Here is a 24,717-nt window from a genome sequence, read left to right as displayed (position 1 = left end):
GTCCGCCGGCTAACATTCAAACGGGCAGCTCTTTTTAGACGTCCGAACTTACATGCAGACGCTTCGGATGTCCGAACGTCTTGACTGGTGGACGGTCCGCCTATTGGGAGCGGACGGTCCGCCACCTAAAAATAGGTCATTTTTACCAAGTGTTTTATTTTTGCACTCGGCAAAAGAAGCTACAACTTAGTTTTTTGTTAACAAGATAATTTCAAATAAAAAAATTGTCAACTACAAAGTTTCGTAACTTTTCGAGATCTACAACTTTCATTTTGATAGTTTCTCCATCCGAGGTTGTTTGAAAAATTCAAATTTTAAATTTGAGATATTCAAACATACTTTTCGTTGGCTAAAATTAATTCAAATTAAAAAAAATGTGCAACTATAAAGTTCTATAACTTCTGAAGATTTATAATTTTTATTTTGATCATTTGTTTATCTGAAATAGTGATAGTAACAATGTTCACAAATCTTATATCTCTATTCTAGTTTCAGGAAACTACATGAGAAGGTAAGACTTTATGTGTTGATGAGAAGGTAAGACTTGTCGTCGATCTTCTTATGCAGCTCTTCAGCTGCCAAGTGCAGTTCTGAAAGAATGTTTGGAGAGCTCAGTTTCGTCATCGTCTTGACTCTGCCCAAGTTCTCGCAGCAATTTAGCACCTTCTTCGCCCACTCTACTATGAAGCTCTGCACAGAAAACCTTTCTACTCTCTGGTGGTGCCTGAAATATGGAAGAGAAACTTAGCAATGAAATCCGTATATTCAATGGATCATCTGTTGCTGGCTATGATGCACAGACCTGAATCTCTGAAAGTATGCAGCCATGCAATGCCATGACTGCAGATGAGCAATGCCTCAACGCACCACCAACTTTGGTGTAGTTCTTCCATGGATATTTCATCATCTTGTAAGGTCCATGAGGTGGCTCCCATATAGCAAATCCTAACTGCAAGCACAAGACATCGCCCTTGTTAAAAATCGATAGATAAATCCTAGAAGGAATGCATTTGGAGAGAGAACTGACCAAAGCTTCCTCCTGTACTGATGCTTCGACAGCTGCCCTGTACCCACTATAGAGAGGATCATCAGATGCTTGATAGGTGAGTATCTTTGATGGAATCCTTTCATATTCCATGCAGCTCAGATATCCATCAATACATCCTAGAATGGAGAACAAAAGTGAACTTTGATACAAGGACTTGATTGTATCTTTACTTTTTTGAAAAGGGGCTTGAACTGCTCATGAATGTTAGATGATTCATATGTTGGTACACTATATCAAACACTTGATTTCATTATCTTAATTTGTGTCACATGCACATGTGTTCATAAATCTTGATCAATTACCTACCAATATAATGCCGAGAGATATAACTATATAGTTGAGCATACTACACACTGTACCATACCATAATAATATTATATGTATATGTTGAAAACATAGTCAAATTTAAATCATTCTTAGAGATTAAGTATGTATAAACTCCTTAATTAAGCTACACTACACAGTTCATGCATGCAGTGTTCATGAATGTTGATCAATTACATACCTATGCATGTATTTGGAACAAATGGAACAATATAAAATTTAATATTAAATCAATGGCAACTCTACTTTCAACAATTATAATTTAAAATAGTAGTGTTGTTCTATGATAAAAAATTAAAATACTTTAAAATTTCTAAATACTTTCTTCTTAGAATCCCGCCAAGCCAAAACTGAGATTCAGTTTTTCACAACCCGCCCAAGCCTTTCCCCAAACCTGAGTGCCACCACCCAGTAACCGACCCACACATGCCACCAACGTGTGGTACCCCGCTCACGTCATAATCAGCTCCCTGCGACCCTGCCCCCTTGTCTATTAGAAGCATCTCCAAAAGCCTAGGTAAATTTTACTCTCCATAATCTTATTTGGCTATTCATTTAGCTAGAGTTTCCTTTTCATAATTTAGGTACAAATCTCAATCTTCATCTGCCACGTGCACCCTGGCCAGCTCTCCTTCCCCCAGCTCGCCTCCACCACTGTCTCCAAGCTCCTCGTCCCCCGCCTTCGTCGACGAGGCCCCGCTTGTCACGCTCTCCACGCGGGAGCTCTAGCTCCGTGCGCCTTGCTCCTCGTCCCCCGCCTGCTCGCCCTACACTGCGTGCACGCCTGCGCGTCGCAGCCTGTGCGCAGCACCACTGCCCGCCGCACCACTGCCCGCCGCACAGCAGGGGCGCGACGGGCATCGCGCAGCGGCGGCGCGAGGCTTGGTGGCCGGAGGCACGAGGCCACGCGGGCCGCGAACATGGTTTTAAATCGCCGGCTAAGGTATTTAGCGGCAAGGTCACCGTTACGGCGTTTAGCGGGCTATAGCCGGCATTTAGCGGGCTATAGCTGGCTTTAGCGGACTAAATGCCATAGCGGTTGTCCTTCCTAGAGGCTATAGCCGTCTTTAGCGGAAGCTATAGCCGGCTATTTAGAACTCTGGCCGCGAAGGGAGACGGTGGCACTAACGGCCCTCCCTCTCCTCTCCTCTCGCCCACCCCGCGCCTCGCCGGAGCTCCGCCGCCACCGCCACCCGTTTTCTGCGGACGGCGCAGACCAGCCGTCGAATGCCCCTGGATATGCCGCCCCGCGCCGTGCCGTCCTCACGCCCGAGGCTTCCCCACCAGGAGCGCATGCATCCACGCGGTTCGTTGAAAGAGGAGGTGGTCGGCGGCCACCGAGGAGGAGCCCTCGAGATGGGGGCCGCGCGGGGGATGGCGCGCGTGAGGCGGGAGACGCTCGCCGCGTGCATGACGTGCCCGCTCTGCCGGGGGCTCCTCAGGGAGGCCACCACCATAACCCAGTGCCTCCATACATGTGAGTTCTCTCTCTCTCTCTCTCCTTCCCTGTATCTCTCTGTCCCGTCCCGTTCGCTCGTACTCCGGTCCCTCTCTAGGCCTGTCTCTGCCCGCGCGCCCGCGAAGGAGGCGGTCGTGGTCTCCCCGCGCCGGCCGCCCCCATGTGGGTGTTGGATTTGATCTCGACTCGGTCTCGTGACCGAGCGGGATTAGCGGCCTTGGATCGAGGGCGCACAACGTCCTTCAGGTTGTGGGCCCCGGTCACACGCGCGACAATAAAAAGGGGGTGGCAGCTGCCTCAACGCCGCCCCACACACACACGAGAAACGCCCTCCGATCTAGGGTTTCGCGCGGAGTGACTGGAAGCTCCACACCGCGCCGCCACTACCTCGACCTCACCGTCCCCGCGCCAGGGTCGACATCCAGGACCACGCCAACGCCCCTGCGCTCGACACCGACCCCGCTACTGCAGCTGCCGCGGCCGCCGCTGCTCGCGCCGAGGAGCAGCGCCGCGTGGAGGAGGAGGCGCGCGTCGACGCCGAGCGCCGCCGCGCGCACCTCCACACTCAGGACTTCGGGCCCAAAGGTATGCTACCCTCTGTCCATTTATCACCCTTGCTCTCTCTGATTTTGATCTAAAGCATTGGAGATGAGAAGTAGAAATTCCCTAAGGGGTTTGGTTCGATGATCCGACCACATCAATGGTACCAGAGCCTAGGTTGGGCAACCCAAACCCTAGATTCAGAATCCAGAAAAGGGGGAAGGATTTCGGTCAAGAAATCAAGAGAAACAGAGAGATTCGTGTTCGAATAAAAAAAAATCAACCGAAACCCTAACCCTAACCTTGAGAAGTCGGGGGGTGGGGACTTACCTGGCCCTTGTGTACCCGCCGTGGCACCGTTGTGCGGCGGAGATGGACGCCGCCGCTCGCCGGAGCGCGGCGCAGAGAAATACCCGCACGGTCCCGAGCACCTTTTGGGTGCGCGCGGGGGCTCGAGAACTGGGCGCCGTCAACGTCTCGCTCGACGGCGGCGCGCCCACCCTACGGCGAGCGCGCGCGCCAGCGAGGAAGCCGCAGCGGCGCCGCTGTCTCCTCCTCACCCGGCCATGGCCGTCGGCTCTCGAGTCAGAGAGAAGAGAGCGGGGGAGAGGAGACGAGAGAAATGCAACTAGGGTTCGGGGAACCGGCGACGAATGCAGGGTTTTTGATCACCCGAAACAGGCGGACGGCCATCGGATCCCATCCGACGGCCAGAAGCGAGTGTCGCCGCGCCGGGCCGGCTTTCGGCCCAGGAGGGCGGACACTTTCCCGGACCAGGCCTAGGTTGTGGCCTGGGTCGCGGGGACGCACGCGGCGCGGGCTGCTGGGCTGCGATTCCGGGCCGCCGATTTCAGCCCACGGGTGAAATTTGTAGAGAAAAAGAAAAACATCTTCGTGGGTTCTGCTGGGCCGGATTTTCGCAGAATTTGGTATCTCTCGGCCCACGGACAGAAACAGAAAATAGAATTTTCTCTTTTACGATGATTAGAATTTACAGAATTATTATTATTTGATTATTTTCCGCTGCGAGAATTACTCTGTAAGCATTCTATTAGAGATAAATGCATAGAGTTTTTATGGCACTTCATTTTATTAACCAACGTTAATTTTCATGACATGCCATGTATGTGTAGTTATTTTGAGTTTTTGAGATATATATGTTCTAAATTTTATCCAACGATAAATTTTGGAATATTATGGCATGATTTAATTTTGACCAACGTTGAATTTAATTCATGCAAGAGAATTATTTTATGGTATTTTTGCATCTTTTGGACCAACGATGTTGTCAATTTATCCGAAGGTGCAAGTGCTGCGAACATCCTGTCGCAGTTGGCCGCGATCAAGCCGCTGGATGAGACGAATTACTCCACCTGGAAAGAAAACATTGAGCCGATGCTCGGTCTGAGTGAGCTGGATTATGCACTAAGAAGTGCCAGACCTGTTCCTCCAGAAGTTGGGGAACCAGATTATGATAACAAGGTCATGAAACATGACCTAGAAAGACATAAATGGGAGAAATCAAATAGAAAGTGTTTGATGATTCTGAAGCGCTCCATTGTGGAGGCTATTAGGGGGTTAATCCTAGAATGTGAGACTGCTAGAGAGTACATGGATAGAGTTGCTGCACAGTTTGTGGGCTCCTCTAAAGCATATGCCAGTACCCTGACCAAACAGTTCATCAATATGAGGTATGATGGGTCTGGCATAAGAGCATATATTCAGAAGATGTGCTCCATGGCAGCAAAAATGAACAAATATTTCAAGACAGCTCTCCCAGATGAGTTTGTGGTTCACGTCATCATGCAGTCCTTGCCAAAGGAGTATGAGACCTTTCACGTGAACTACAACAACACTGTGAAAGACCAGTGGACTCTAGACCAGCTCATGGCTCAGTGTGTCCAGGAGGAGGAAAGAATCAAGGCTCGCAGGGGGTGACTCTGTGAATCTTTCCCAGTTAAAGAAGAAGAACGTCAACTCCAAGCCAAGCTTCAAGAAGCCTGGTTCGAGGGGATATGGAGGGCAAGAGTCCTCTAGTGGCAGTGGCAGCTCTTCTAGAATCACCACCAACGCTGATGGGACCAAGAACTTTCCAGTCCCCATAGACACCTGCTTACACTGCCACATGCTTACACTGCCATAAGAAAGGACACTACAAGAGAGACTGCCCTGACTTTCTGAAGTCATTGCTCAGAAACAGTAAGGATGAAATTACTTTTGTTGATGAAACTTTGTATTTAGAATATTCAGTCAATACTTGGAGGATTGACTCTGGTGTAACTGTGCATGTTGCAAATTCTTTGCAGATGTTCCATACAAGGAGGGACCTTCCAAGGGGCCAAAGAAAGATTAGTGTTGCCAACGGGAAGGAAGATGAAGTCAAAGCCATTGGAGATTTGAGTTTATTATTAGACAATGGTTTTGTACTTAATTTGAGAGATGTATTATTCGTGGCCTCCCTGAGGAGAAACTTGATTTCTGTATCATGTTTAGATGATGAGAATATGCATTGTTATTTTGGGGATCAAAAATGTTTGATTCGTCATGATAATAAAGACATTGGTCTCGCCATCCGACGAGACAAACTTTATTTTCTTTCTCAATGTGATGTTGTGAATGCGATAGAAATGCATGATTCAGAAATAGATACGAGTAATAGTAAGAAAAGAAAAAGAAACGCAAATGGTGATGGAGAATCTTCGTCGAAATTGTGACATTATCGCTTAGCCCACATTTCGAGGGGGAGGATAGAACGCTTATGAAAGGATCTTAATCTCGTGATGTCGCCTAGAAGGGGGGGGGGGGGTGAATAGGCGTATAAAATTAATCCTGCAGAATAAAGCACTTAACACAATTTTCAGCAACCAACCGGTCAGACCGGTCTGGCAGACCGGTCAGACCGGTACTACGCAGAACCTGCACAAAAGTGTTAATCCTCCCCTTTACGAGCTTTAGCACAAATGCAGCTTGGTGTGGTGCTTCTTTAGGTGCTTACAAATGTATTTCTTAACCCTGCACACACAGAAACAACAAAACCAAGTAGATCGAAGCGGAAGCACAAATAAAGCTAGAGTACAAAGTGTGAGGCAAACTAAATGAAGATAATGCAAGGAGACACAGAGATTTGTTTCACCGAAGTTCGGATTCACCACGTGTGAATCCTAGTCTCCGTTGAGGAAGCTTATCGCGACCACAAGGTCAAGCTATCTCCTCCTTTCCACTATATGACCATGTGTCCTCGTGACACACGATCGCTGCTGCAACAAACTTGCCGCTGCTCACCACAAGCTTGGGAGCTAGCCGGCGACGCCTAGCCGTCTAGGAGGCTTCACCTCCAAGAGTAGCAAATGCTTCAATCAAGTTGGCGACGCAACCGCAAGTGCTCAAGCTAGGGCTTATGCTCTCACTGCTCAAATGCTCTCTTAGCAAAAGTTTCACTCAGCCCAACTCAAAGGATTCAACTCTAATCACTCAAATCTCACAAAGAGAGGTTGGGGAGGACTTCTTAAGTGCTCTCACGGCTCAGAGATGGCTCTCGAAAGTAATGGCATCAGCACCCACGAATGGGTGAGGGTGTGGGGTATAAATACCCCTCTTTCAAAAACTAGCCGTTGCTCTGTCAGACTCAGACCGGTCAGACCGGTCCCCCAGACCGGTCAGCTCAAATTAACTAGCCGTTGGACCCCGACCGGTCAGACCGGTCCAAGTAGGTTTTATGCTCCCAAGTGTTTCTCTCTGATTTTTCTCACATGGGATAGCTATGAGCACTTTTGGTAATGTCAAACCACTGATGTTGATCCCTCTTGATAGTATGGCATCCTATACTCAAGTTCACATACAATGACATACACAACACTTGAGCTTTCATGTCTTGATCAAGCCGAACTTCTTCAATCAATATCTTGAGGTTGTCAACATCCTTAATTTCAGTGAGCATGCCTGCTTGAGCTAGTGACTTTGAATCTTCCTTCATATAAGAATGGAATCCATCTTTGATTCATAAGTCACTCCCATTTTCCAAATAATGACACTCTTCAACATAGAGCTCTTTATGACTCTAGGATCTCCGGTATTTTGACCCGTATCGTTTTCCTTGCTCCCCCCAAGCCGTCGCTTGCGTAGCCTCTTGAAACACGCCTCTCGGTCCTCTACCTTTATCCTAGCCGTCCATCTTGAACTCATATTGATTTGTGTCATGCATGAAATCTTCGTTGTCAATTTGAATTCTCAATTCAATCTTATATACAAGCCTTCTAATTTGAGATAACATATGCACATCAACTCATATCTCATTCACTTTTCTCTTGCTTGCTTCCCTTGTACAATAATATTCATCTCATACGACAAGTCTTTCCAATTTGAGACTATGCAACAACATATTGTGTCTCATTCTCATAACCTTTACTTGTCATACGAATTCTATCATAAGTCGAATAAGCCTTTAATAGATATTTGAGCCTTTATGTCAATCATGAACACTTGCTCACATTTTCCTTTTCTTGTTTTGCTTGTCATATACATCCGAAACAAGCCTTAGCATATTAGAGCCTTTATATCAACCATGAATACCTTGCTCTATTTTCTTTTACAACTTTTGCTTGCCACTTTGAGTCCCACATAAACTAACAAGCTTCAACACAATATTAGAGCCTTCATACTACACATGAATACCTTACTCTTCCATTTTTCTTTCTCATTCTAGCTTGTCTCATATAATGATTGTCAATGGGACATACACATTTGCTTGTAATACATGAGCTATATCATTCCACAAATTAAATACCTGCTCATAATCTCATGCAAACAAGTTAGTCCTTTAATCGTATTGTCAATCAATACACCAAAACCCACTAAGGGCCTAGACGCTCTTTCAGCTTAGTAAAAAAATATATTCTTCATCCCCTAGATTTTGCAGATTTAGAACAATGCGTTGACTGCATTAAAGAAAAATTTGCAAAGACAATCAAGAAAACTGCAAAGCGCAGTTCCAGGGTTTTAGAAATTATTGATACAGATATTTGTGGCCCATTTTCTGTGGCCACAGTGGACGAATATGATTCTTTCATTACGTTCACAGATGATTATTCGAGATATGGTTATATATACCATATCAGAGAAAGATCAGAAGCCCCGGATAAATTTAAGATATTCAAATTAGAAATAGAAAATCAGCTCAACTTAAAGATAAAATAGTGAGATCTGATGGGGGGGGGGGGAGTACTATGGTCGTCATACTCCCTACGGTCAAGCTCCAGGACCTTTCGCGAGGTTCCTGCAAGAATGTGGGATAGTAGCCCAGTATTCGACACCGGGTGAACCCCAGCAGAACGTAGTGGCAGAAAGAAGAAATTGTACTTTAATGGACATGGTCCGAAGTATGCTAAGCCACTCTACTCTTCCCATAGGCCTGTGGATGGAGGCGCTGAAAACCGCCATTCACATACTTAATAGTGTACCCAGCAAGTCAGTGTCCAAAACTCTGTATGAGCTATGGACTGGCAGACAACCCACCCTAAACTATTTACACGTTTGGGGATGTCGAGCTGAGGCAAGATTATTTAACCCTTCACTGGGTAAATTAGATGAAAAGACAATAAGCTGCCATTTTGTTGGCTACCCTGAGAGATCAAAGTGTTTCAGATTTTACTGTCCAGACAGACATACAAAATTTGCAGAAACTAGACATGCTGTTTTCTTGGAAAATGACATGATCAGGGGGAGTGGGGCAAGTCGAGAAATTGATTTAGAGGAGAAAAGGGTGTATGCCCCGACTCCAATAATTGAAGAACCTTATTTCTCACTACCCACAGACTCCTCATGTGCAAAGAACTCATGACACAGTCCCTGCTATGGATGTTGAATCACCCGGCACAGCCCAAAGTGAAGAAATTCCTGAGACGTTGACCCCAATGGTGTCAACTCCTGAGACTTTGGCCCCAACGGAGCCTGAGCCCTAGGATGAAGAATAAGAGGCTATGCCTGGTGGTTCATCACCACAGCAGCACCAGCAGCAACAACAAGAACAACAGATAGAAAATGATATACCTATTAGAAGATCACAAAGAGTTCGGAAACCAGCGATCTCGAGTGATTATGAGGTATACATTGTTCAAGACATGAACTCCGAGGAGGATCCTATCACTTTCGAGGAAGCCATGAAAGGTCCCCATTCATCCAAGTGGTGCGCAGCCATGGAAAATGAATTGAAATCAATGAAAGAAAATAAAGTATGGGACTTAAAAGAAATTCCTAAAGGAGCTAAGACAGTAGGCTGCAAGTGAGTCTACAAAACCAAACGTGACTCCAAAGGAATGATAGAAAGATACAAGGCAAGACTTGTAGCAAAAGGCTTCACTCAGAGAGAAGGAATTGATTATAATAAAACATTCTCACCAGTTTCTATGAAAGATTCTTTCAGGATAATTATGGCCCTAGTAGCTCATTTTGATTTAGAATTACATCAAATGGATGTTAAGACAGCTTTTTTGAATGGAGAACTGTCAGAAAATGTATACATGGCACAACCGAAGGGTTTTGTCATAGAAGGAAAAGAAAAATTGGGGTGCCGCTTGAAGAGGTCTATCTATGGTTTGAAACAAGCCTCCAGACAGTGGTATCTCAAATTTGATGAAACAATTAGAAGATTTGGTTTCGAAGAGAATAAGGAGGACAATTGCATCTATGCAAAGTTCCAAGGAAGAAAGTTTATCTTCCTAGTTCTTTATGTAGATGATATTCTCCTAGCTAGCAGTGACATGTCCTTACTGCTAGAGAAAAATAAATTTTTATCCTCAAACTTTGATATGAAAGATATGGGGGAGGCCTCATATGTTCTGGGGATAGAAATTCTGAGAGATAGAAACAAAGAAATATTGGGGCTATCACAGAAAACCTATATAGAGAATGTCCTGAAAAGATATGGTATGCATAAGAGCGACCCTAAGCCTGTCCCAATTCTGCAGCGCGAGAAATTTGGAACGTTCCAATGTCCATAGAATGAATATGAAGTCGAACAGATGAAATCAGTGTCATACGCTTCTGCTCTTGGAAGCATTATGTATGCACAAGTTTGTACTCGCCCTGATCTTGCATTAGCAACCGGGCTTGGCAGATTCCAGTCGAATCCAGGCAAGGATCACTGGAAAGCGATTAAGAGAACTCTGCGTTATATGCAGGGAACGAAAGGTCTCATGTTGACTAACAGAAAAACAGATGCCCTAAAGATAGTGGGCTATTCAGATGCCGATCTAGCAGGGTGTAAAGACACTTTAAAGTCCACATCAGGGTATGTGTTCTTACTTGCTGAAGGAGCAATATCATGGAAGAGTGCTAAACATTCAGTCGTTACATCGTCGATAATGTACGCTGAATTTATAGCATGTTTTGAGGCCACTGGGCAGGCAATGTGGATTAAGAAATTTGTTCCCGGTTTGAGGCTCATGGAAGGTATAGAAAGACCACTTAAGATATACTGCGATAATGAGCCAGCAATATTTTACTCCTATAATAAAAAGTCGAGTGCTGCCGCCAAGCACATAGAATTGAAGTATTATGTTGTTAAGAAAAAAGTCCAGGATCAAACAATAGAAATCGTGCACAAGAGCGCAAAAGAAATGATTGCGGATCTGCTTACAAAAGGTCTCTCACCCGACGTGTTTAAGAAACACGTAGCCGGCATGGGTTTAAGAGAGAGCCTCTGATTCTGGATATGAGGGTCATCTAAACACAACCTCTCCCAATAAGAATGATGTTTCGAAATAGAGAGATACGCCGTAGTCGGTGGACTCGGGAGAGTAGCTAACCTCTATATGGTTCATTGGTTACTGTGTGTTGATCTGTGGAGAAACAGAACCAGAATGAGAAACAGAATAAAAAAAGTAAACCAAAGATACATCCAGATCAAAAGGAGAACGTTGGATTTGATCTCGACTCGGTCTCTTGACCGAGCGGGATTAGCGGCCTTGGATCGAGAGCGCACAACGTCCTTCAGGTTGTGGGCCCCGGTCACACGCGCGACAATAAAAAGGGGGCGGCAGCCGGGGCACGCGAACCAACGTTCGCCGTGCCTCAACGCCGCCCCACACACACGAGAAACGCCCTCCGATCTAGGGTTTGGCGCGGAGTGACTGGAAGCTCCACATCGCGCCGCCACTACCTCGACCTCACCGTCCCCGCGCCAGGGTCGACATCCAGAACGACGCCAACGCCCCTGCGCTCGACACCGACCCCGCTACTGCAGCTGCCGCGGCCGCCGCTGCTCGCGCCGAGGAGCAGCGCCGCGTGGAGGAACAGCGCCGCGTGGAGGAGGAGGCGCGCGTCGACGCCGAGCGCCGCCGCGCGCACCTCCACACTCAGGACTTCGGGCCCGAAGGTATGCTACCCTCTGTCCATTTCTCGCCCTTGCTCTCTCTGATTTTGATCTAAAGCATTGGAGATGAGAAGTAGAAATTCCCTAAGGGGTTTGGGTCGATGATCGGACCACATCAGTGGGCGCTCGTCTCCTCGCGCCGTGCCGCCGCCTCGCGTTCGCGTTCTTGGTCTCCGGATTCTTCTCCTTCTCTCGTTCGGATGCCCACGGCGATCGGGATGGCGTCGGATGCGAGCTCTCTGATCCCACGAGGGTGGCGAACGCGCCGCCTTCCTCGTGGATTGTGGGTTTGCTCGCGCCCCGTCCCGCCCCGCGTGTTTTCCCGTGCGCGGCGCCGCGTTCGCGTTTCCCTGCCCGTGCGCCGTGCCCGTCGTTGCTGTAGGAGCTCACGGGCCATGGGCGTCGGAGTTTCGTGCCCGGCATCGCCGGCTATGGTTTCTGCACGTCGCGGCGCCTCCTCGTGCTTTCTGCCTTTCTCTGCCTGTTATCGGCGATCCCGAGGTGTCCCGTGGCGCCTCTGGACGAGGTCCAAAAGCCTCGCGCTTTCTCCTGGACTGGTTCTGCTTAGTCGAGGCGGAGCCACTCACGGGCTGCCGCCGGAGCTCGCCGTTGTGGCCCCGCGCCGCCGCCGGAGCTCCGTGTCCGTGGTTCCTTCCTTCCCTCGTGCTATCAGTTCCTCCGCGTCCGCGGACGCTCACGCTAGGCTCCTCGCTCGCCGCCGCCATGCCACTTATCTCGTTCGAGTGTGCTCGGTTCTTGCTCTTCCGAGTTGGCATGCCGCAAAGCCGCGGCTCCCAGGCGGGCTCGCAGGTCTCATCACCGCCGCTGCAGGGTGCAGGCTCCTCGCTGTCTGAACTCTGAACTCGGACAGCCGTTGGGACGCTTGCTGTGCTATCTTGGGCCCTGATCAGACCCTCGGCGGTGACTGCCGGTGCCACATCCTCCTGGTTCTGTCTCCCGTTCGTGATTCCTGAAAGGGTGATCGAACAACTTTCGGTGCATGAAGGCTTGCGCCTTGCGGACCGCAGTCCGCACTGCAGAGCTTTTAGTGCTTGGGGAAAGGCTGTAAAGCGTTGGCACTTGTTGCAGAATGTATGGGTGTGATGAATCGTGGCATTCTAGTAGCTTCCTGTGGGAGTTTGGCAATGGTGGTGGAGTTTGGAGATGGTGCCATCTGCCATTCTAGCCTGGTTCTCAATTCCGATCAAAAGCATGGTTTCTGATTAGCTAGTCCTTATTATGCTTATGATTGGTAGAATGTGAACTGGAATTTAGTTGGATGCTAGTATAATTTTCTACTGCCTTCTACATTTGTGAAGGGAGTTGGGACTTGTATAAGGAAATTGGTCGAAGTGTTCATGGTATAGGGCTCCTGCCCTTTGGTCCAAAAAAAAAAGGGAATATCAGATTGTCTTGAACATTTGCAACACAAGTCAGGCAATGCTGCTGCACCACGAGGTGTAGATGTGCTGCATAGAGCAACACATACACTTGTGACTTGTAGGAACCAGAAACCAAAGGAAACACTTCACCTGACAGGACCTTGCAGAGTTTGCACGTCAAATATTGCAAGTTACTAGTTGCTGCGAAAGTTGTTACTGTAAATCAATTTTCGTTGAAACCTGTTTCTGAATCTGTCTTGCTTGTCTTAATAGAGTTTCTCTTGTGACTATATCTTTGACAGTCTGTCGGGACTGCATTATGGAAAAAACAAATGACGAGGATCTTGACTGCTGTCCAGTATGCAAAATTGATCTTGGCTGCGATCCTGAAGAGAAACTCAGGTGAACTAGCTGTTCCAACTTTGAGTTTCTTTTGTAAAACGTTGTTTCTCCTTAATCAGCTCTGGCAATGCCTTCTCTTCCATATTCTTATACAACCTTGAAGCGTCAATATGATGTCAAGTCCTAGACATCATGTTGTTGCTAATAAGTAATAGACCTGTGTATTCTAAAAACTTCTCTGACGAACTCAGTAAGGGTACCAAGATCAACGGATGGTCAAACTGCAGAAAAAGGATTACATATATTATCAATTTATCGTAATGGATAAAACTATAGGGCTATGTGCCTCGCATATCTGCAGTTGAGACAAGTGAGCTCCATCATAAATATAGCTTGATCTTGTCGGTTTAAAGCATAAATTATGTTAGCAGCTCAATTTTCACTCTCATTGAGCTGAGAGGATGACACTCAAGTTGGGGAAGTTTTCTGGGTTTTCTTCATTCACACTCACAATGCCATGCCTTCCAACGGGAGGGGTGGCCACACATATATACAGCCAGCCAAGGAGCTGCTAACTGCCTAGTCTAAGATGCTACTGCTGTCCTAGAAAAGTAGATGCTAACTGCTGCTGTCCTACTAACTGCAGCTGTCCTAGCAAACTAAAAAACAGTCCAAGATGCTGTCCTCTAGGGGCAGCACAAACCCACTGCATGCTGCAGCAAAAAGGAGATGCTGCAGCCCCACAAAGACCAAGAGTACAAGACTTATTCCCTTCATTCTCCCCCTAAGCCTTGTGCGTCGTCTTGTGGGAAAGTTGGACCATCCCGGTCCTGGAGCAAAGCTCAAGGAACTTGATCCTCCCAAGGGGCTTGGTGAGCAGATCCGCAAGCTGATCCTTGGTGTTGATGTAGCTCGCCTTGATGCTCCCTTCCTCCAAGCAGCCTCGGATGAAGTGATACCTCACCCGGATGTGCTTGCTCCGTTCGTGGAAAACGGGGTTCTTCGCCAAGGCCAGAGCGGACTTGCTGTCCACCCTGAGCTCCACTGCTCCAGTGTCTCTGCTGAGTAGATCACTAAGCAATTGAGCGAGCCAGAGCGCCTGAGTCGACGCGGTGGAGGCCGCTATGTACTCGGCCTCGCAGCTGGACAAGGCCACCACCTGTTGCTTGACCGACTGCCAGCTAACGAGGCACTCGCCGAGGAAGAAGAGGATCCCGCTCGTACTCTTGCTAGTGTCGATGTCGCCGGCGTGGTCGCTGTCGCTGTAGCCGACGAAGTGTGCCGCCCCAGGGCACCTCGGGTAGTGGAGACCGTGGTCGAGAGTCCCCGCAACATAGCGGATGATCCTCTTCACGGCCTGCTGGTGCTCCGTCGTCGGTCGCTGCATGAACCGACTGACGTAGCCGACGGAGAACGCCAAGTCCGGCCGTGTGTGGGCGAGGTAGCGGAGGCTCCCCACAATACGCCGGTACTGAGTAGCGTCCACCTCCTCCGCCGTGCTGTCACGGCTCAGCTTCAGCCTCTCCTCCATCGGAGTGAGGGCTGGGTTGCAGTCGGTGAGCCCAGCGAGCTCGACGACGCGCTTGGCGTAGGCAGTCTGTCGGAGTGTGATCCCGGAGTCGTCCTGGTGCACCTCGATCCCCAGGTAGAAGGAGAGAGGCCCCAAGTCGCTCATCTGGAAGGTGGCCTTCATCTCCTCCTTGAACACCGCCACCTCCGCATCCTTGGTGCCGGTGATCACCAAGTCGTCGACGTAGACACCCACCAGCAGGGCATTGCCTCCTTTGCCCCGCCGGTAGATGGCCGCCTCGTGCGGGCTTTGCTCGAAACCCATCCCCTTGAGCGTGGAGTCCAGCTTGGCGTTCCACGCCCTCGGGGCCTGCCGCAAGCCATAGAGGGCCTTGTGCAGACGTAGCACCTTACCCTCCTTGCCGGGGATCGCAAACCCCGGCGGCTGGTGCACGTAGACCTCCTCCTTCAAGTCGCCGTTGAGAAACGCCGACTTGACGTCCATGTGATGGACACGCCAGCCCTCCTGGGCAGCTAGCGCAAGGAGGAGTCGCACGGACTCCATCCGTGCCACGGGAGCGAAGGCATCGTCGAAGTCGACTCCCTCCTGCTGCACGAAACCTCGTGCCACTAGGCGAGCCTTGTGCTTGACGACGGTGCCGGCCTCATCCCTCTTCAGCTTGAACACCCACTTAAGGGTGATCACGCGGTGACCGCGAGGGAGATCAGCAAGCTCCCAAGTGCGGTTCTTCTCAACCGCGTCCATCTCCGACTGCATCGCGGCACGCCATGCCGCGTGTCCCTCGGCCTCTGCAAAAGACCGAAGCTCGCCGTCGTTGCACGCGAGGTGCAACTGCGCCTCCAGGTCGTGAGGCACCAATCCCGGCACCGGCTGATCGCCGAGAAGGTCCTCCATCGTACGGTACCGCAGCGGCTCACCGTCGTGGTATGCGTCGATGCGCTCCTCGTCGTGAGAGAGCGGAGTAGCGAACTCCACCGGGCTGTGAGCAGGTGCTGGAGTAGGCGTGCCCGGAGGAGTGGCTGTCGGTGCTGGAGTGCGCGGCGTCGCCGGCTGTGGTGGTACAACTGAGGAACTCGGCGCAGCCGGAGTCGTAGCTGAAGGGCGTGGTGCCGCCGGTGTGGCGGGCGCCGGAGTCGGTGGAGGCTCGGGGACCGGGGTAGGCACGCTCAGCGAAGAAGAGCTGCCTACTCCCCCAGCTCCCTCGAAGTGGACGTACTCGACGGTGAAGTCGTCGTACGTCGGAGCCGAGCCGTCGTCCACCGCCTTGTCCCACGCCCATCCTCGCCCTTCGTCGAACACAACGTCGCGCGCTATGCGCACACGCTGTGTCTCCGGGTCGAGAATGCGGTAGGCCTTCGAACCCGCCGCGTAGCCGATGAACACTCCCGGAGTGCTCCTGTCGTCGAGCTTGCCGATGTGGCCAAGCTCCTTGGCGAACGCGAGGCAGCCGAAGACCCGCAGGTGGGAGACCGCCGGCTTGCGCCCATGCCAAGCCTCATACGGCGTCATGCCGTCGAGTGCCTTGGTGGGCGAGCGGTTGAGGATGTAGACGGCTGTCACCACCGCCTCTCCCCAGAAGACAGTCGGCATCCCCCTCTGCTTGAGGAGGGCCCGGGCCATCCCCACAACCGTCTGGTTGCGCCGCTCGACGACGCCGTTCTGCTGCGGGCTGTACGGCGCGGAGTAGTGGCGTTGGATGCCCTCATCCGCGCAGTACGCCGCGAACTCGGCCGCCGTGAACTCGCCGCCATTGTCGGTGCGCAGCACGCGCAACTTGCGGCCGTTCTCCGCCTCCGCAGCAGCCTGAGCACGCCTGATGGCGTCCGCAGCCTCTCCCTTGCTGCCGAGGATCATCACCCACATGAAGCGGGAGAGGTCGTCGACGAGCAGCAGGAAGTAGCGCCGTCCTCCTGGTGTGACCGGTGTCACCGGGCCACACAAGTCCCCGTGTACGAGCTCGAACCGCTCCTTGGCTCGGAAGCTCGCCTGCTGGGGGAAGGAGTGCCGCCTCTGCTTCGTCAGCACGCAGACGTCGCAGAGCTGCTCCACGTGGTCGAGGCACGGGAGGCCTCGCACCATCTCCTTGGCGCCGAGCCGCTTCAGGGCCTCAAAGTGGAGGTGCCCAAAGCGCTCGTGCCACTGCCATGCCTCGTCGTCCCTGCGAGCTGCAAGACAAAGAGGCTGGGCCACCCCGACATGGAGGATGTAGAGGCGGTTCTTCCCTCGAACCACCCTGGCGAGAAGCTGGCGACGGTGGTCCCAGATGCGGAGGACCCCGCTGTCGATCACCACGCGGGAGCCGCTCTCATCGAGCTGCCCAAGGCTGATGATGGAGTTCCGCAGCGCCGGGATGTAGTAGACTCCGGTGAGCATCCGGTGCTCTCCGGACTTGGCGGTGAAGATCACGGAGCCCACGCCCTTGATCTCCACGGCGGAGGAGTCCCCGAACCTGACGGAGCCACCTACGTCGGCGTCCAGGTCGGAGAAGAACTCCCGCCGCCCGGTCATGTGGTGCGTGGCGCCGGAGTCGAGGTACCAGCCATCGACCCTGTCGTCGTCGGAGCCGTTGCCGAGGAGAACTCGGGCACGCGGCTCGTCGAGGTGGAGTAGAGCGGTGACAGGCGGTGCCGCCGGCTGCGGCTCCATGTCCCCGTGGAGTAGGAACAGAGCCGGCTCGTCATCCGGCTGGGCCTCCGCGACGTGGGCTTGGCCCCCACGCCTCCGCTGCGGGCAGTCCCTGGCCCAGTGGCCGGGCCTGCCACAGATGTGGCAGGCGTCGTCTCGTGCCGCCTTGGGCCTGTCAGCGGCGCCGCCCTGAGCATCTCCGCGGGCGCCACCCTCGGCGCGCCCTCGTGCCCTGGCTTGGGCACCTCCGCGCCCCTTTCGCGGCTTGCCGCGCTTGCGGCCACCAGTCGAGGAAGAGGGCTCCCCCCTCCTCCTGTCACCGCGCCGAGCCTCCCACTGCTCCTGAGTGAGGTGGAGCTTCCCACCGATGGAGATGCCTCCTGAGGGAGGCTGTGGCTCGTCGCTGTCGACGACCTTGAGGCGACCTATCGCCTCCTCGATCGTCATGGTGGAGAGGTCTAGCAGAGACTCGATCGAGCGAGCAGTCTGCCTGTACCTCTCGGGGACGCAGCGGAAGAGCTTCTCGATGGCTCTCTCCTCGTCGTAGGTGTCGTCGCCGAACTGCACCACCTTCTGCAGTAGAGTGTTGAGACGGAGGGCGAAGTCATCAACATCCTCACCTGGCTTGAAGGCCAGGTTCTCCCACTCCTTGCGAAGTGCCTGGAGAGTGGTCTTGCGGGCGCGGTCGCTGCCGATACGTGCCGCAGCGATGGAGTCCCAGGCCTCCTTGGCAGTTCGCTTTTTGGAAAGCGTGAACTGCATCTCGGGCGGGCCTGCTGCGATGAGAGCATCCAGCGCCCGTCGATCCTCATCGTAGTGGACGTCGCCGTACCGGACTGCCTCCCACATATGCCGCACCTGGAGCTTCACCTCCATGACTGCGGCCCACTCAACGTAGTTGGTCTTGGTGAGGGTGGGCCACCCACCACCGGGACCGACGTCCCTGACCACCGCCTGGAGGCCGTGGTAGCCGGGGGCGCCGCCGCGCGCACCCCAGCCAGGAGTTCCGCCACCGCCCTGCGCGCCGCCGCCAAGGGCGCGGCCGCCGCCAGGGGCGCCGCCTCCGCCGCCGGGCGCGCGGCCCCCCGGGCCGTCGCCGGGCGCGCCGCCCCCTGGGTCGTCGCCGGGCATGCCGCCGGGCGCGCCGCTGGGCGCGCCGCCATCTAGGCCGCCGCCGGGCGCGCGGGCCCCTGGACCGCCGCCGGGCGCGCCGCCGTCCAGGCCGCCGCCGCCGGGGTGGACTGCTGCCCACCGCGCGGTCCGCTCCCGCGCTCTCTCCCTCTCCAACTCCTCAAGGTCCTCGTCGGCGGTGGCGTCGCCGGCGATGGAGCCGCTGAGGCTGCCGCGCAAGGTCTCAACCTCGACCTCCGCCGCACGCGCTGCATCCTCCGCCGCCTCTGCTTCCACCTCCGCCCTGGCCGCCGCCAGCTCCGCTGCAGCCAGCCTGGCCGCCCTCGCCGCTGCTGCAGCGGCTTGTGCCGTCGCTCGCCTGCGCTCCTCTGCCGCGGCGAGCTCGGCATCTCGCTGACGCCGTGCGCTCGAGGCGACCGAGCGCTGAGACGGTGCGTCGGACATGGCGCGCCTCCAGGGGGCTGCTGCGTGGAGAAGACGCAGCCTCAGACGTCTGCTCGGGTGAGGAAGGTGGAGTAGAGGGTGCAGCAGGTGCTGCTGCGCTAGCCGCTGCTGCTGCGCTAGCTGCTGCTGTGCTAGCTGCTGCTTGGGAGGGAGAAGTGCAGGAAATGTCTAACCTACAGGAAAGTACGGCTCGGATACCAGATGTTAGCAGCTCAATTTTCACTCTCATTGAGCTGAGAGGATGACACTCAAGTTGGGGAAGTTTTCTGGGTTTTCTTCATTCACACTCACAATGCCATGCCTTCCAACGGGAGGGGTGGCCACACATATATACAGCCAGCCAAGGAGCTGCTAACTGCCTAGTCTAAGATGCTCCTGCTGTCCTAGAAAAGTAGATGCTAACTGCTGCTGTACTACTAACTGCAGCAGTCCTAGCAAACTAAAAAACAATCCAAAATGTTGTCCTCTAGGGGCAGCACAAACCCACTGCATGCTGCAGCAAAAAGGAGATGCTGCAGCCCCACAAAGACCAAGAGTACAAGACTTATTCCCTTCAAATTACTAGGAGTAATATTAAATTTCCTTCTACACTCGTGTTCCTTTTGAAGCTCTGATCACATACAGCATTTATTGAAGCAGTGCTTAATCCGTGTTCTATTAATAGTCTTACCATGACATGCTCTATAGTCGACATATCATATCTGATTGAAAATTATTTCTTATGGCTGTCACTTGAGGGAGGGCATTAGCTTGTAAGTTGTAACACACCTTTACAGATCCAACCTTTTAATTTGAAAAAAGTTGGGGAAACCAGCCTCTCATGCTCACCGCCTATGTTCTCCGACATAGTTCCTTTTTGGTAGTTTTTGCCTCCTCAAGTACCTGGTTTCTTGTTTGTGTGAAACAGAATTGTCAGCCATAGCGCTGCAGCTTCTTGTTTATGTCTAGTGAATTAAATTGCCAACTATGAATTGCTACCTAACTGTAATTTCTTTGTCTTGTTGAAGACCTGACCACAACCTTCAGGATATCAGAAATAAGGTATTTCCAATTAAGGCGAGAAATGTTGATTCCCCAAAGGCTCCAATAACGTTGCCAGCAAAGAGAAAACAGAGGTCCCTTTCTTCCTTGGTGGTTGACACTCCAAGCGTAGCGAAGCGGACTGGTTTGACTGGAAAGAGAACCAAAGCCACAAGAAGGGCAGCAGCTTCTGATGCAACTTCTCCTGGTAATAATGGAGCCATGAAGTTACCAACTAAATCTGAAGATCGAGATCAGAAGACTGAGAAAAGCTCACAATCACAATCAACCAAGGCCGCAACAACTGCAAACAAAACTGGAAGTCGAGACCAGAAGAAGACAGAAAACTTTGGCGCAACAGTCGAGCAAGGCGGCAACAGCTGCAAACAAAAAGCAGGTAAATATGAAGAACCATCTGAATTATGTGTGACATCACATGATTTCATGTGAAAGTTTGGTGACCAGTTAATTACCCCACAAAATTTGCTTGTTCTCACAAATCATTATGCTGCAAAACAGCGAATTGCAGATATAGAAGTCTCAAGTAAGACATCTTCTGAAGATAGAAAGAATGGCAAGGCAGCTGAGAAGGAAGATCAGCGTAAACCTTCAAATCGGTTGGTTTATGCTGCAAGCAAGACAAAAGCATCTAGATCAAAACTCGCCGTCGATGAGGAGCAAATAAAAAACAAAGAGGGTGAACTCCTGGTAAGGAAAAAAGAGGCAGAAAACGAAGTGGTTATTCCTGAAACAAGTGTGAGGGAACATTCAAATAAGCCAAGTCTTAAGGAGGATAATAATGGCAGTTCGGAATTTGCACCATTGGAAGAAAAAAGCAACAACAGAGAATAATTCGAACCAACAATTGCTTAGCTCTGCAAGCGTCTTGCACGATCCAAGAAGTACTCCAGTGTGGTTCTCGTTAGTTGCTTTGTCTAACCAGTAAGATTGAATCATCTCAGCATTCATAATGGTTGTGATGACAATTTTATGTCTTTTTCTAAGTTTTAAGTCAAAACGCTAACTGATTTTCAGGAAAGAAGATCCACAGCTGCCTCAGCTATCAAATAATTACCTGAGAGTCAAGTGAGTTACATTTAGCCCTGTACTTTGTTTTGACTCTTGCCATGCTAGGAAACCTTTGTATAAACCGTCCTCTTATTCATAGGATAGAGTTCCAATGAGTTTCCCATTTTGTCTACTTTAGGCTGTTCAACGTACTGTGATGCTAGTCATATTTCTCAATAATACACCACTGTAGTATTGTCACTATGCCCAAATTAGTTCTGAGCTCTGGTTTTAACATGTGAAAGTGATCGGGTGCTCTAGCCTAAGAGGGGGAGGGGGTGAATTAGGCTCTAATAAAAACTTAGACCTATGGCTCCAACTAGTTTGCACAAAACTTAAACTAAAACATGCTATCAATATGTGCAACTAGGTTGTTCTAGTGTAAAACCCCTATCCCAAAAGAGTTTAGCAACCTATAGCCTTTCCTATCAAGAAACTATTCTATGAAAGTAAAGGCATACAAATTACTAGAAAGAAATGCGGAAGCTTAAAGAGCGGGATAGGAGATAGCAAACTCTTGACGCGGGTGTTTATCCCGTGGTTCGGTTAGCCACAAAGGCACACCTACATCCACGTTGTTGTAGCACTCACTAAGAGTATTGCTACTCGGCCACCAAGTCTCTTCCGTGAACACAATCACGGTCACCTTGGCCCCGGGTTCCACTAAGGAGCTTCTCCACAAAGGATGGGGGTCTCCACGTCCCCCGCACAAAGGTGTCGTCGCCGCTCCACACCAAGTCGGAGGGTCGATGACGTTGCCGGCGAGCTCCACGCTCCAAGGTGCCGGCGCACCAAGCTCTTGTTTTGGTTCACTAATGAACCACAGCACAAAGGCTCTAAGCCTTGCAAACTCACTCACTAAGAGCTAATCCTTTACACAACACTCTCAAAGTGTGCTAAGGGCTAAGGATATGATCTTGATGCTTTTGTATGGCTTGGAGATGTTCTTGGGTGTGTGAGGGATGTCCAGCAACTCCAGCCATCTTCAAATGGCCGGGGTGAGGCGTATATATAGGCCACCAAGTCTTGTAGCCGTTGCTCCAACGGTTAGCTGAAAATCTGCGTACCACCGGAAGAACCGATGCCTCTTGGCAGGGTAGCGTCGGTTCATCCGGTCACTCATAACACGAAGTAGCCGTTGGACTCCTGACGACTGACGCAGAGACCACCGGTTGAACCGATGCAATGCACCGATGCCTCACCGGTTCAACCGGTGCTGAAGGAATCTTCTCCTGGACGCTGACGTCATTACACCGGTGGTATGCACCGATGCCCCATCGATTGAACCGGTGCTGAAGACACTTCTCCTGGGCACTGACATCGCCTCTGGTACAAAGGACGGCCAATGCACCGATGCCCCATTTTGACCCGTCGGTTCAACCGGTGCCTGTAGGCTGACTTGGCTTCGATTTCCTCCTGCACCAAACATCGTAGCGTCGGTTCTTCCGACAAGCGTCGGATGCACCGGTGCCCCTGGCGTCGGTTCTTCCGGTGCTCCTGATCCGAAGAGCTTTCAGGGCGCTGCCCTGAGACCCGCGAGGGGCGGCTCCCCCTCGACCCCTGTCCGCTAACCGGGTAGCGGAACCCCCGTAGGGGCTGCCCTTCGGGCCTTGCTACGCCTATTTTCTCTTTCTCTTTGTCATCACTTGAACCTAAAAGTCTGAGAATGATCATCTTAACAATCATATTAGTCCAAGTGTTGTGTTGTCATTCGATCACCAAAATCACTCGAAATGGCATAAATGGTGCCATGTTCGTTACAACATGGCACATTTTTTTTAATTAACACATGGTGTTTTTACAAGTACTGTCCGCAAACATGTTAAGGAACTTCTATAGGCCATAATACCAACTTGTTTACCACACTACCAAGTACCAAGCAGTTCAGTTTTTCTCAGCACTAACATGTGTTGTTAGGCTGTTCGGCTGCCCTTTTTTTTCCCCTGTAGAAACAGCTGTTGAGCAGTATCTTGTGAGAGGCAAAAGGAGCAGCAACAGCCAAATTGGCTGCAAAACAGAGCAGCCGAACAGCCCAAATTCGATTTTTTTCTTTGTTTCAGAGACGGCAGTTTGCAGATTTCGTCTGTACAGAAGTACATCATGAAGAAACTGGATCTAACTAGTGAAAACGAGGTGAGTGGCTCAGATGTTGGTACACTTCAATTTTGATTATTGCTGCAACAAACACCTGAGTAGGCCTCTTCTCGACCTGCTTCATTTAGAGAACTAGATCAACATAGACATCAACCATGCAAATGTGAAAGATTGCTAGAATACATTGCGTTAATTTCACAGTAGAAGTCTACCTGTCCTACTATTGATAGAGCCACATTTTTAGATTTGGATGGCCACATTCCCAGTCTCCCACACCTGAGTAGTTCTTAGTCTTCACTCTTCAGAAATTGGCTCTGAATAATGCAGAGTTTACCTAAAATATGACTAATTTCATGTTACTGTCCCCTGCAAGTTTAGCCTTTTTCTCACCAATTTATCATGGCTTGCTCTCAAGCACGTATCAAGTTCAGTCGGAATCTCCCAGAGAAAGCTCTTGGAACCATGGACTGATGACATATATGTACTTGAACGACTCATAGTAGCTTACCATTCTTCTTTACACGGATGCTTTCAGATCACGCAAAAGGGAGAGAGAGAAATCACTACCAATTCTGCTGCAAATGATAGCCATGCATTCTGATGGATTCCATCCTTTTATGATCTGACTGCAGGTGGAGATCATATGCCATGGGGAGCCAATCTCCCCGTCGAGCACGCTGCTCGGGCTTGTAGAGCTGTGGTTGCGAAGAGAGACGACGTCGGAGCCCGCCCGGACGTCTCTGGGCGCCCCACCCAACGAGTTCGTCCTGGCGCTGGGCTACCGCCGGCGCCACCTCCCTCATCCGGCGGTGCCCAGCGCCGTCGCCGTGCCTCCGGAACAGCCCTGCTGATTGCTGAAGCTGTCCGCCTGAATTGCATTGCTCCCTCCGCTCTCCTGTCCATCCTCATCAGCCAGTCTAGGATAAAAATAGAAGAAAGAGGCACACAGAAGAATTGCGTTTGTTATCTTTCTTTTTTTAGCCGCCGTGCCTACCATTTTTTTTTGCTCTTTCTTAGACTTTGTAAAGAGGCACACAGAAGAAAGAAGCTGGTGTACACACCAGCAGTATGTTCAACCACAATAAACAATCGTGTGGTTGAACTTTGAAGCATATTTGATCAATAGAAAGAAGCATATTTGATCAATCGACAGATGAGAAGCATGCGTTATCTTTCCAAAAAAATGCGTTTGTTATCTTTCTACAAAAATGCGTTAGCAGTATATATGTTCAACCACAATAAACAATCGTGTGGTTGAAGCATATTTGATCAATAGAAACAAACATATTTGATCAATCGACAGATAAGAAGCGTGCGTTATCTTTCCAAAAAAATGCGTTT

The 24,717-nt window shown here is 50.8% G+C and overlaps 1 protein-coding gene and 1 pseudogene across 1 annotated transcript; one reads left to right on the top strand and one right to left on the bottom strand.

Moving 5' to 3' along the window:
* Positions 1 to 399: 399 nt before the first annotated feature.
* On the bottom strand, positions 400 to 3,990 carry LOC120713045 (aluminum-activated malate transporter 9-like). The gene is made up of 4 exons (XM_039999012.1): positions 3,702 to 3,990; positions 1,028 to 1,164; positions 803 to 949; positions 400 to 724 (listed from the first exon to the last, which is right to left on the bottom strand). The coding sequence occupies exons 2-4, from the start codon at positions 1,136 to 1,138 to the stop codon at positions 572 to 574; spliced, it is 411 nt and encodes a 136-aa protein (XP_039854946.1). The 5' UTR covers positions 1,139 to 1,164; positions 3,702 to 3,990; the 3' UTR covers positions 400 to 571.
* LOC120713044 lies at positions 2,502 to 24,457 on the top strand (annotated as a pseudogene).
* The last annotated feature ends 260 nt before the right edge of the window (positions 24,458 to 24,717 follow it).

Source organism: Panicum virgatum, chromosome 6K (assembly GCF_016808335.1).
Source record: "Panicum virgatum strain AP13 chromosome 6K, P.virgatum_v5, whole genome shotgun sequence".
Lineage (NCBI taxonomy): Eukaryota > Viridiplantae > Streptophyta > Magnoliopsida > Poales > Poaceae > Panicum > Panicum virgatum.
Note: the sequence above shows the minus strand (reverse complement) of the source record. Positions and strands in the feature narration are given on the sequence as shown.